Source organism: Antechinus flavipes, chromosome 2 (assembly GCF_016432865.1).
Source record: "Antechinus flavipes isolate AdamAnt ecotype Samford, QLD, Australia chromosome 2, AdamAnt_v2, whole genome shotgun sequence".
NCBI classification, from domain to species: Eukaryota; Metazoa; Chordata; class Mammalia; order Dasyuromorphia; family Dasyuridae; genus Antechinus; species Antechinus flavipes.
Genome location: NC_067399.1, coordinates 670,628,263 through 670,641,709, shown reverse-complemented (window position 1 = coordinate 670,641,709; position 13,447 = coordinate 670,628,263). Strand labels below are relative to the sequence as shown.

Here is a 13,447-nt window from a genome sequence, read left to right as displayed (position 1 = left end):
AAAAGTCTTTCCACATTGGTTACATTCAAAAGGTTTCTTTCCAATGTGAGTTCTCTGATGTGCAGTAAGATGTCCCTTTTGTCTAAAAGCCTTTCCACATTGGTTACATTTAAAAGGTTTCTTTCCAATGTGAGTTCTCTGATGTGCAGTAAGATGTCCCTTTTGTCTAAAAGCCTTTCCACATTGGTTACATTCAAAAGGTTTCTCTCCAGTGTGGATTCTCTGATGTGAAATAAGATATTTCCTTTTCTTACAACTCTTTCCACACTGGTTACATTCATAAGGTTTTTCTCCAATGTGGATTTTCTTACGTGTAGCACAAATTTCTCTCCTAGTGAAATTTTGTTTGTGAGTATTTACCTTCGTTTTGAGTCTGATCTCATTTTCTGGAGGGAAGCTCCTCAGGCATTCTTGATCTAGCACCCAGGGTTCTTCCTTTTGCTTAAAATAAGAGATCACATCTTCTTTGGTAACTGGAAATCCTAGGAAAAGCAGGTTCTGGACATTCTCCAACATGACCTCCTTATACAACTTCTTCTGAGAAGGGTCCAAGAGGCCCCACTCCTCCTGGGTGAAGTCCACAGCCACATCCTTGAATGTCACCAAATCCTGAGCAGGTCCCAGGCTCCCAGGGCTCATTCCCTCTTGCTTCAAGCTCCCCATTTCCTGGTCACAGGGAATTCTCCACCAAGCTTATGATCACGTCAGTATAGCTGCTGAGTGTAGGGCTTCACATCTAGAGCCTCACATCTAGGGCCTCACATTTCGTGCCCCACGTTGAGCGCCAAAATGTGGTGTTCTTTTTCTTCTTTAAAATATATAATATAAAATGGTTCTCTCTGGGAGAGAGCAGGTCTCTTGAGGGAGGTTTTCTGGAGGCAGCCTTAGTATCAGTTCAGATCAATAATTGCCCCAAAACGCAGCCAGGTGTTAAAAGTTCAGATCTTTTAATGTCTCCATAGCCCAGTTAGCTTAGAAGCCTCTCTCTCTGCTTGGTTCCAAGAGCTCTTGCAGTTTTGTCCTTTGCTTCTGCCTCTGCTTTCTTCAGCTTCCAATTCAATTCCAAGTTGAATCTGTCTTGCCTCTGAGAGAGGGCTTCTGGCTCTCAATCTCCCAAAGTGCTCTGTGTCTGCACCAGTGTGCTCCTCTCCAATCCAGCTGAACTCTCTTCCGCCACCAGCCAGCCAAGTGGAAAAATATTGAAATGAATCTTTCTCCACTGGGCTTATATATGACTCTTCTGAGAGAATGGGACTATGGGTTTTCTCCCATTGTGCTCCCTGGCCCAAAGAGCTTTAAGGGAGGTGTGAATTTGAATATCTCCTACTAAACCCTGAAATTTCCTAAATGTGTGAACACCAATGAGTAAAGGTGTGAACACAAGCATTGTATCAATTACATTGAGTTAACACTAGGGTTCTAACATCTCCTTTGAGTTATCACCTTGTTTCAAGTTGAGTTAACACTAGGATTCCAACAGCCATGTTACTTTTTTTCATGGGATTTCTCATTAATGCATATTCCAAGAGGACGGACTGTCAGAAGGACCAAGATTCAGCTTTTATAAGTGCAGCAACTTGGGCTTCTGGCCTCCAAGTTCAGTGGCCTTTCCATTCTGCTCTTACCCTCCCAGAAATTCTCTTAGGTTAATGTTACGGGCCAGAACTCTGTACTTGAAACAAGGCTTCTTACAAAGTGCTAACTCAGTGGAATTAATAAAACAATGGTTATCTAGTTTAGCATGGTGATTAATAGTTTTCTAGTTCAGTACATGTACTTAGTACTTAATATAGTTCTACAAGAATCACACCTATGATAATGTAATTATAATAGAGCATATAAACTGGAACAAACTCAGCCAGACAGATTCATTCCATATCATACCATCTTGGTGTCCTTCTTCGCTTCTCCACTAAACCAAGATTGTGGAAGGCCTCCAAGAAAGCTAGCTGAAGCCCCAGGCGAGGAGACAAGACTTGGAAGGAGATAATAAAGAATTTGGAATTTAGCACCTGGCTATTCTCTTGGTGATTACTCTACTGAAATGAAGGCTGGTCCAGAGACCTCCAGAAAACTAACCAGAACACTACAGGTTAATTGTCTTAATATCCTGTTGTAAGACTCACCTTCTGAAATACAAATGTCCAAAGAAAAGTCTATATGCAGAGTTAAATAGGCTGGACTATTTCAAGGAATCGGTAACCATATCTATGAAAGTCTTGTCTCCAACAGGGCAGATGCCAGTCCACCCCTGCTGCATCTTCTAATGAGATGTCCTCCTGTAACCCCCCAATGTGGGCTCAGTCACTTTGGAAATATCCTTCCTCCAGATCTCTTGAACAAGAGATGCCAGTGGAACACACGCGAGATACTGGTCATCTCCTGCTCCAGATTCGCACTTTAAAAAATCGCACCTTTTGCACTGTCTTGCATGCACCCTGGCAGAAAGTAGACCAGGAATCTCTGAAAATTAACTATAATATAAACAAGAGATCTTCTCATTTCTTAGTTGGCATTGTGTCTCACACAACTCACAACCACCATGTGTTTCTTCACTACTCTGTGGGGGACTTTTAGGAGAATGAAGAGACAAAAATAGGATTTGGGTCTTTGATTTCATTTATCAAAGGAACTACTGAATGAGGAAGCTTTCTCTACATTGCTGGTAGACAGGTTCTTGATAATTCATAATCTTTAAGAATTATCTGGCAGCACAGAATGATTAAAAAAATTTTGCCTGGGGTCTCACTGCCATTTGGGGTTAGACCCAAAGCTTGAATACAGCCCTACTTGACTCTAAACTCAGGCCTCTGGCTGTTATTTCCTGATGTCTCTGGAGTAGGAAAATACAGAAAACCAAAAATGGGCTACACTGTTCAGAAAGAGATTCATATTTCTGCATTGAACAAAATGTAAGATTGGAGGTTTGAGGGCTATGTATTGGATTTTCCAATTACCTCTCCCTCCAAACAAATCACAGCCTTCCTAATTAACATAATAATGACAACAAGACAAGCAGAAATTTTCTGGGTGGGAATTCAGTGGTAACTTATTCTTAAAGGAGAAAGAGATCTCTGACAGGCAAGAATGTGAGAATCAATTTTTGACTTCAGAGATGATTGGTTTAAATGAAAATTTGATGTCCTTGCTTCAGTACGAGTTCAGGGGTATACACCAATCTCATAGACTTTAACATGAAAAATGAAACTGCTCTAAGACAAAGATCTATATCGCCCTCTCCCTACGACCTCCCTCCTCCACTGCTTATAGGAAATTTTAATTAATTTCACAAGGACAAGTTCATCAAACACAGTATCTCTCATGATGCATTTTCTTTGTTCATTTGTTAGACTTTGTGTCAAAGAGGAAATTTATTGTGTGGCACAATGCTCTGTTTCCAGAGCCAGGCCTTGCCAGTGCATACAAGCCTAGAATGTAGCAGCTGGTGAAACCTAATATTGATGCCTCCTGGAGCCATTTATGTCCTTGCTACATGAGTACCTGCTGGGTCTATACTCTGAAATCTTGACATTGGTCATAATGTCTGTTTTGTGGCTTTTTTATACATTGTAAGGCACTTAGAATTAACATAATGATTTTCTTCCTCAAACTAAGAAATACAATTAACATTGTGTATGTTTGGGATGCTAGATTGACATTTTACAGAATCACAGATGTCTGTTTCTATTCTCTTTTTTTTCTTATTTTGTATCTGGTTCAATAAATTAAAAAAAAAAGAAGAAGAAGAAGAAAGTATTCTTAAACAAAGAATAATTAGGGATTGCCTTAAAAGTTGAAATATCCAATTATTAGCTACTTCCAATCCATCATTACTATTTCAGTAAATAATCCATGACATTGTTCAAAACCAATAGATTCATTAGATACCTACTATTTCCTAAATGCCAAAGTAAATATAAACAAAACTTTCAGCCCACTCAGCCACCCTGAAAAGGAATTTCCACTTGAGCATGTTTAAAACTTGTAAAATATTGATGCTGCTAAAATTAAAAGATGACAGCGAATTTGGAGAGAGTAAAAAGTAAACACGAATCTAAATAGCCCCCAACAAAGATGAAAATCAAGTGAGTCCTAGAGGAGAAAGAAAAAGAAAGAAAAGTATATAGGGTAGTTTTTTTTTTTTTTCATGAAATTAGTTTTTTTTTTCCCTTATATATAATTTGTATTTTTCATTTTTATGTATGATACAACCCTCATCTAGGATCTAAGGTCTTTGAGGGTATGAGATTTTTTTTTTGGTAACTTACAGATCATTGATCCCTTCTACATTGTAGGGCTTAGGGGCCTGGAACCCCTGTGATCTGAAAAATCTGTTTAAAACTCTTTGGCTCTCTGTTTGTATCAGGGGAAAAAAAATCTGAATTATTCTAAAAGATTAAAATATGCTGAAAATATACAATACTATCTATATATTTTATGCATTTCTGTGTTTCTAAACTTTTTCTGTGCTGTCTGTTGCCTTTCACCTATAATCTCCCTAGTCTTCAAACACTCTCCCCCATTTTCATTTAAATTCTTATACTGATGTTCCATATATTTGAAACCATGATGGGAAAAGTCACAATGTGGAAGGGATAACTGTATGTAATAAGCACTGGGCAGATGTTGTTTAATGAAAGGGTGAATGGATCAATACAAGATGGATTTAGAATTTGTGATTTGGGGGGAACTTTTTTTCTAAGTTTACAAGGAAATCACTAATTGGTCGATTACTATTTCCTATATGGAAGAAATGGGGAATAGAAAAAGTCTTCCCCTGAAAGCCTTGATCCAAACAGAATCACTTTTCATAGGTTTTAGGTTATCGTCCAAAGCATACATAATTTATGCCAGAAACGATCACCACTTATTTCTTATTTATACAGAATAATTGTGTTTAGTGATGCTTAGGAGTATGTAATTAAAACTTATTGCTTTCTACAGACATTTGCCAATCAGCTATCTCTTTCACCTGCTTCATCAAACATAGAGCAAGCATGTACCTCCTTTCCCCAGTGGTTGATAATTGTTTGACTGCTTCTTGGTTTCCATATAATGAAGCCCTTTGATGGGTTGAAAGGGAAAGGAATCCAGTAATGTAAGTCAGTATACCAAGAGATTGAAAATAAGCAAGGAAAACCAAGACTTGCTAGTAGAAGGGTAACATGATTAGAAGAAACAAGTTTTTCTTAAGAGTTAAAAAACATCCCTGAAACATCATATCAATGGACTTTGTGATGAAAATTGCAAAATCAGAGAATTTTCAAGTTGGAAAGGGCCTTATTGGCCATATAATCCAAAAGAAATCCTATTTGAACATAGATATCATGTGATCATTACATGTCTTCTTCTTGAAGCCCTCCAATGAGAGAGGACCAACTGTTTCTCAATCAACCCAGAGTATTTGGTGGCAGATTGTTAGAAAACTTTTGATGATCTCAAGCCTTTTTAAAAAAAATTTGTTTCTACTACCCATTAATCCTTATTATGCTTTCATAAGGGAAAGAAGAAATCTAATCATTTTTCTTCATGACCCTGAAATACATCAAGATAGCTATAACATGCACCCTTCCACTTTTTTGCCTTCTATTTTTCAGTCTGAAATCCCCCAGTTCCTTCTCCTGAGTCTCATATAGCATGGATCGTAAATCCATCACTATCTATCTAGTTTATTTTTCTTTTCCTTTTTCAACTCTGGCACATTGAATTGATCACAATAATCCAGATGTGACTCAACTAGTACAGAGTACAAAACAACTCTTACCTCATTTTTTTCTCAGATATTTCTCAGTGTCTCAGTATAAGTCAAAACATTAGCTTTTCTATCTGCCACTGCACATTACTGAATCTGATTTAGCTTACAGGTCATAAAACCTGCTGCCTACTTATAGCTTCTCCCCATTCATTGTTTATTTGAAGAGATGATATTTTTAAATTGTGTATCAGGTTTTACATTTATGTCCACTAGACTTCCTGCAATTGGATTGTAGTTCCAGAAATTGGACTAGGATGATTGAAAAGAGTTGATTGTTCATTCAAGAGGGACCTTTCTTGCCTTTTTCTTCCCCTGCACTTGGAGTGAGCATGGTTTATATGTCTCAAGAATACTCTTTGGCAAAGTGTAATCACTCAGATGTTCAGAATGAAGTCTGAACCGTGCCCAGTGAGGCTTATTATATACTACTGTACTCAACAAGGTTGTCTCTTCACTTACTAATAAGGTGGTTCAATCTAGCTCTGACCTAAACCCAATGTCAGGGGATGTACTACTTGGAAACACTTAGATTCAAGTGGACTTGGAGATTACTTGGGTGAATGCATATCTTCTTGGTAGAAGGTATCTTCAACTTTATTTGGCTCTGAATTTTACAGGGTACCCACATGATAGATTGAAAGGAGACAAAGAAAGAGACAGAGAGAAAGAGAGACAGAGACAGGGAAAGAAGGAGCAGGAAGGAAATGGAGAGAAAAGAAGGAGGGAGAAGGACCTACATATACATACATATAAACATACAAATACATATGTGTGTATATATTTATATGTATAGATGTACACACATATATATATATACATACATATATATATACATACACACACACACATCAATGGAAGAGTAAATTAAATATTGGCTAGTCTTACAGATAGTGCTAGACTTGTAACTTAAAATAGATAATGAAAGCAAAATAATTTTGAATCAGTGGTGTGAATTTATTACAGAAATCTTCGGATCATAGCTGTGTTTGTTTAGTGTTGACCTAGGTGGCCATTAGTCCAACCTGGTTATCACTAAAGCAATTATTTTGTATAAATAAGGAATAAGTGGTGATTGTTTCTGGCATAACTTCTGGACACTTTCTCTGATAAATTTAAAATGTATACAGAGACCCTACCCTGTTGGAATCCTTACTAACTGCTAAGTAATTAGAGTTGATCTAATCTTACAAGAAGATGTTTTGGGCAGAACCTGAAACAAGGTACTAAGTAGAACTAATTAATACAAGGCTTGTGTTCAAACCTTTACTCATTGGAGTTCAATGAGTTCACACCTCCCTTGAAGCTTTGGGCCAGAGAGCACTATGGGAGAAAACCCATAATCCCTCTCTCCGGAAGGAGCATAAATAGGCCAATGGGCCAGTCGGAGAGTTCTTTAGAGTGAAGAAGCTACAAGTCGAGATTTCACCGGAATGACATGAAGACTGGAGCTGGCTGGAGGCAGAAGAAAGCAGAGGCAGAGGCTGAAGGACCAGACCTTTGGATTTGGTGACATTCGGAGGGAGCTCTTGGAACCAAGCAGAGAGATAGGTCTCTAAGCTAACCGGGCTATATTGGAGATAATAAAAGATCTGAACTTTTATCACCTGGCTGCGTTTTTGAGAAGAAAAAGATCACCACATTTTGGTGCCCGAACAGGGACCGATTCAGATCCATCTGAACTAGATCACAACATTTTGGCGCCCTGAACGTGGGACAAACAGACCCCTCAGTGGATTTCAGTGGAAAAGCTCCGATCCTGATTCAAGTGGAAAAGCCTCTGATCCTGATCCAGTGGAAAAGACTCTTCAACCCAGAAATTAGGGTGAGTGCAACAAAGAAATTTTGTTAGGAGAGTTAAAGTAGAATTTCAGCTAAGATGGGACAGATATTTAGAAAACAGCCTGTTTCTGTTCAAGGAAAATGTTTAGAGAGCATTGTCAAAGTTATGGAAAGCCAAGGTTTAATTATAAGTTTACAGCAAATCACTGAATTTTTACAAACTGTAAAGGACATATGTCCTTGTTTCTCTCTTGAAAAGGAATTAGATCTAAATGAATGGAAATTGGTTGGAGAGGATCTTTGTCAATTCTATGATAAAAATGGGCCTAACTCAATAATTAATACATATAATGTAATACAATTGGCTATAAGAAGTTATTTAAGTGATAGAATGATGAAAAGGAAAGTACAGGAGGAAGAAATGCCAACTTTACTAGGTGAAAAGGAGGATGAATCAGATGAGAATGGAGTTAATTACAATTCTGAGTATGATACTTCACAGCAGGAGGAATTAGGTGATTCCACATCTCATGACCCTCCCCCCACAATTAACCCTTCATGGGTGGAACAAGGGGGAGGGAGAGAGACAGAAACACAGTCAGCTTCTCCTGTAAAGCAGAATTTGACAAGATTAGAAAAAGCATTAATTAAGGCAAAAAATGAAGGAGAAGATATATCTGATTTTATAAATGCATATCCTGTGATTGAAGAGCTCAACTCCTCAGGTCAAAAAGAGAGAAAATACACTCCTTTTAATTTGGGAAAAATTAAAGATTTGAAAAAGGGTTGCACTCTTTATGGGGCTACATCATCTTATGTGAAGATGTTACTGGATAATTTGTCTTATGAAATCTTAACCCCGAATGACTGGAAATCCATAGTGAAAACTTGTCTAGAACCGGGACAAAATTTATTGTGGCTTTCAGAGTTTCGTGAATTATGTAGGATTCAAGCCCAACGCAATAGGCAAACAGGAGCTATTGTACAAGTTGCTTTTGACCAACTAATTGGAGAAGGTCAGTATGCAGAGAGTTCAGAACAGATTTATTATCCCATAACAGTGTATGAGCAAATTTCTAAGGCTGCAATAAAAGCTTGGAATTCTCTCCCTGGACAGAAAGATGGAAATAATGCTTTCACAAAAATAGAGCAAGGTCCCAATGAACCTTTTGCAGATTTTGTGGGATGTTTACAAACAGCTGTAATAAGAACCATTGGAGACAATGCAGCAACAGAAATAATGACTAGACATTTGGCTAAGGAAAATGCCAATGAGGTTTGCAGAAGAATTATATGGGGGCTAGACAAAGATGCTCCTTTAGAGGAAATCATAAGACACTGTGCCACAGTGGGCACAAATGCTTATTATGCCCAGACTATGATGAACATGGAAAGACAAGGTCCTTCTTGGCAGAGGAATTCTAGAGAAATTCGTCGATGTTTTCAGTGCGGAAAAATTGGACATTTGAGAGCTCATTGTAGATATGGAGATAGAGTGAGAAAACAGGGTGAGAGAAAACCCAAAACCCCATGTCCAAAATGTAACCGAGGCTTTCACTGGGCCTCTAAATGTATATTGACCCAGAGGAATGAGAGGCAGGGCCCAGCTCTAAAGTATCAATCAAAGGACAGGTGGGGCATGATAGCAGCTGAGGTTACACCCAGAGAGACTTTAGAAATTCAGGATTCTGATGTCATCAACCAACAGAAAAGCAATCAGGATTACAGTTGGGAAGAATACAGGCCTTTTAAGACAACAAGACAATATCCAATGCAAACGACTCCAATGTAATTACCAGATGATGAGGAGAAATCCCAAATTTGGTAAATAGAAGGGAATTAGATTAACTGCTTGGGGAAGAGGATCTGCTTATATTTCCACAGGTGGAAAAGGCTAACAATGAGACTGTCAAAAGAACTTTAAAATCTTCAGCTTTCAGTTCCTGAAAAACCAGCAAGAATCACTGGATTCCCTGAGATGAAAAATTGTTAATGAGACTTTTTGCAGTACTTCAGAGCTTACAGGAATTATTAGATTCCTGGCACATGAACTAATGGACAATGGATTGCTTATGGACTATTTCTAGGACTTATGGACATGTGTAAATCTTCAGGTTGATTCATGTTGTTACATTACTACTAGCCTGTGTTATATTGCTATGTGCTTATGTAAATTATGTATAATGCCTCCCATATTGATGGATTTATGTATACCATGTATATCGGTTACAAAGTTCTGGCCCATATTGATGGATTTATGTGTACCCCCTCAGAAACCCCCTATGTTTTAAAACAAAAGAAAGGGGGAGATGTTGGAATCCTTACTAACTGCTAACTAATTAGAGTTGATCTAATCTTACAAGAAGATGTTTTGGGCAGAACCTGAAACAAGGTACTAAGTAGAACTAATTAATACAAGGCTTGTGTTCAAACCTTTACTCATTGGAGTTCAATGAGTGAGCACTATGGGAGAAAACCCATAATCCCTCTCTCCGGAAGGAGCATAAATAGGCCAATGGGCCAGTCGAAGAAGTTCTTCAGAGGAAGACGCTACAAGTCGAGATTTCACCGGAATGACATGAAGACTGGAGCTGGCTGGAGGCTGAAGAAAGCAGAGGCAGAGGCTGAAGGACCAGACCTTTGGATTTAAAGACATTTGGAGAGAGCTCTTGGAACCAAGCAGAGAGATAGACCTCTAAGCTAATCGGGCTATATTGGAGATAATAAAAGATCTGAACTTTCATCACCTGGCTGCGTTTGGGAAGAAGATCACGACACTACCCTGGCTGGCCTTAGGTTTTCAATAGAATTAATTATTTCCTTCTTTATTTAGATGATAAAATGAAAGGTCAGAGAAGAGTAATTTGCCTAGTTTTATAAAGGTAGGTAAGCATTCTAGGGGAGATTTGAACTCAGTTTTTCTGACTAAAAAGTCAGCATTCTCTTACCCAAACTCCTGCAGGGTTTGCTGAAACTTAGTTAACCTTTGGCTCCATTCTAAGACTGGATGAGATGAAAACTTGAAAGGATCACCTCTTGTACCTGGATTGGTTCATGTATAATCTGCACTGTGCCAGCTGGAAAAATCTGCTTTATTGAAATGTTTCATAGCCCTAGATTAATAACAGTACTGGTTAAGGGAATACAAGCATTGCAACCACCATCAGTCTTATATAATTTTATAACTTTGAAACTTAAGGAGTTCTTAATGATCATTGTGATGTATTAGAATTATTTCTGAGCCTATATAGTTATAAGAAATCTGGGCTTTAACTCCCGGTGCTAATGACCAATGCCTCTGTGACTCTTAGAGTTTCATCTGAAAATTAAAAAAAAAAAAAAAACAGTCTATTTTACAAGTTATTATTTTTAGAAAGTGCTTTTAAAATTGTAAAGCTTTATAAAAATGGTAATGATGATGGTGATCAAAGTTATATTCCTCTCATACAAATGAGAAATAGGCATAGTGGTTACATGTCTTAGGCCACTCACATAATTATTTTAAGAATACTGCATCATATTTAATCTCTCATTTAAGTTTGAACAGTAAAATTTTTAATCTTCTTTAGAAGATAAGTTCCTTAAATGCAGGAACAATTCATTTTTGTTTTTGTATACATATACAAAGTTGTTGCTCATTGGAGTGATTTGCTATTTCTTTCTCCAATTCATTTTGTAGATAAGGGAACTGAGGCAAACAGGATCAAGTGACGTTCAGAATCACACAGCTAGGAAGTGTTTGAAGCTGCATTTGATGTCACAAAAACGAGTCTTCTTGACTGCAGACTCAATGATCTAGCCTCTGCACCATCTAGCTAAACATATTAGGAACCTAATAAATATTTAAGTTTGTTGAATGTAATTTAATTTAATTAGTCTATGACAGGTCAAGAATAGATCTGCAAGACAAATTTAAAAAATGAATCATACAGTTCTTTGGTTTACCCATAGCCAACAGTAGTTAACAATACAACCAGGACAAAAATCCAAACTGATCTAGGGCCCAGCTAATTGAAAATCAACAAAAAAACATTGAACTAAAAGACCATGCCTTCAGCAGTTAATATTCCTTTCTCCCTTGCTAATGAATCTGTCAAATAAGCTTTTCCAGAGAACTCAAATTACTGACATCATATTTGATGTTATGTATTATATATGTATATACATATATGTATGTATATATATATATATATATACATATAGATACATATATATGTGAATATATATGTATTGAATCTACTCTCTTTGAAACAGGCCATTATCATAAAATCTCCCTCTCAAGAGACTAAAATGTCTTATATTTACATCCTAAGTAATTCAGGTCCCCGATTTAAGGAGAAAATACCACCTTCTATTTCCTCTGTGAGCAGGTTCAGAGCTACAACTCTGCAAATTAGGATAACTTGGCATAACCTTTACATTAGTTGAATCATACTACAATTATTCTCTGTTGAAAATAGTTTTAAAAAAAGATGGTACAAGCTATTTCTAGCCCCTCCTCTAATATAATAGAGACAGGCAATTAAAAAAAAAAAAAAAGGAGGAAAAAAATATGGCTCAGAAAGATGGTGAACTTTCTTTTGCATTGATTTAAAAAAAATACCCAAAACACCAACCCATTTTTAACAATACTTGAGGTAAAGACTCAATTTTAATTATCCAGGAAAATTCATTCACTTCTGGTTTAGAATGTAGGAACAAGCTGAAAAGGAAGATATTAACAATGTATTCGATCAGCACAGCTCTAAGAGACTTTAGAGATCATTTAGACTAGGGGCTTTTTTGGATATGTTCTCTTAGGCCAGTCCAGTAAAGATTGTGGACCTCTCCCCAAAATAATGTTTTTAAATGCAGCAACCTTTGAAATGTTTATTTATGGAGTTATTACATATCGGTGGGATAAAAGCCAAAGGTATTTGGAGTAGGTCACAATGATGAGCATATATTTTTCCCTAAATCAATTCTATAGTTTTTCACTCTCTTACAATTCATTTCAATCTTATTCAGATCCATATATATTCATTACTGCATATCAGCTATTTGGATATAAAGCCAATGATCAAATAGTTTTCTCTGTGTATACACACACATATACATACATGTATATACATGTATATATGTGTATGTATATATATTCATGTATATATATATATATATATATATACATGTATAGATATAGAGATAGAGATAGGTAGGTGGATAGATGATATATAGATGATAAGTAGATTGATGATAGATGAATGATAAATAGATGATAGCTAGATGCATAGATTGACAAATAGATACATACAGACAGATACTTATATGTGTAGTTAGATTCATAGGTAGATAAATAGATGATAGATATACAGGTAGATAGATGATAGATATATAGATATGTAGATAGATAGATGATAGATAGATAGATAGATAGTTATCTTTAACGAATTTCTATTGTCGCAGATGAAACATTTGGATTCAAATCCCAGTTCTGTAATTTATTATCTCTGTAATCTTCACTAGATCATTTACTTTCTCTGTGATGACTGAGTTTAGCACCCAGAGTATTTTAAAATCAACTAGAGTCAGGATAAGCAAAAGTCCTTGATCTTTTGTGGAGGTGAAGGGGAATGGCAACATGAAGTGAGAGCAATAGCCAAGCAAATCCAGCCATCAGTGCCTCTGGCTCTCACACTCCACCCACCTAATCCTCTCTCCAATCTCCTATACAACACATCAAACTTGCACAGAGGATGGGCGGGGCCATTCTTTTTTTCTCCAAGCATATATTAATAGAGTATTGTCCAATTGGTAATTAGCCTTAAGTGCTCGAACCTCAGTGCATCTGCTCAGCTTAGCCCATTACATCTCTCTGTGCTTGATTTTTCCCATTTATAAAATGAAGGAGCTGGACTCAATGGCTTTGAATTACCA

General features: G+C 37.0%; 1 protein-coding gene across 1 annotated transcript in view; it reads right to left on the bottom strand.

The window, feature by feature from the left end:
* Positions 1-663, bottom strand: part of PCDH15 (protocadherin related 15) — an 859,006-nt gene extending 858,343 nt beyond the window's left edge. Inside the window, exon 1 of the mRNA XM_051973865.1 lies at positions 276-663. Within this exon, the coding sequence (XP_051829825.1) occupies positions 276-663 (388 nt within the window). The remainder of the gene's footprint in view (positions 1-275) is intronic.
* Between the last annotated feature and the right edge of the window lie 12,784 nt (positions 664-13,447).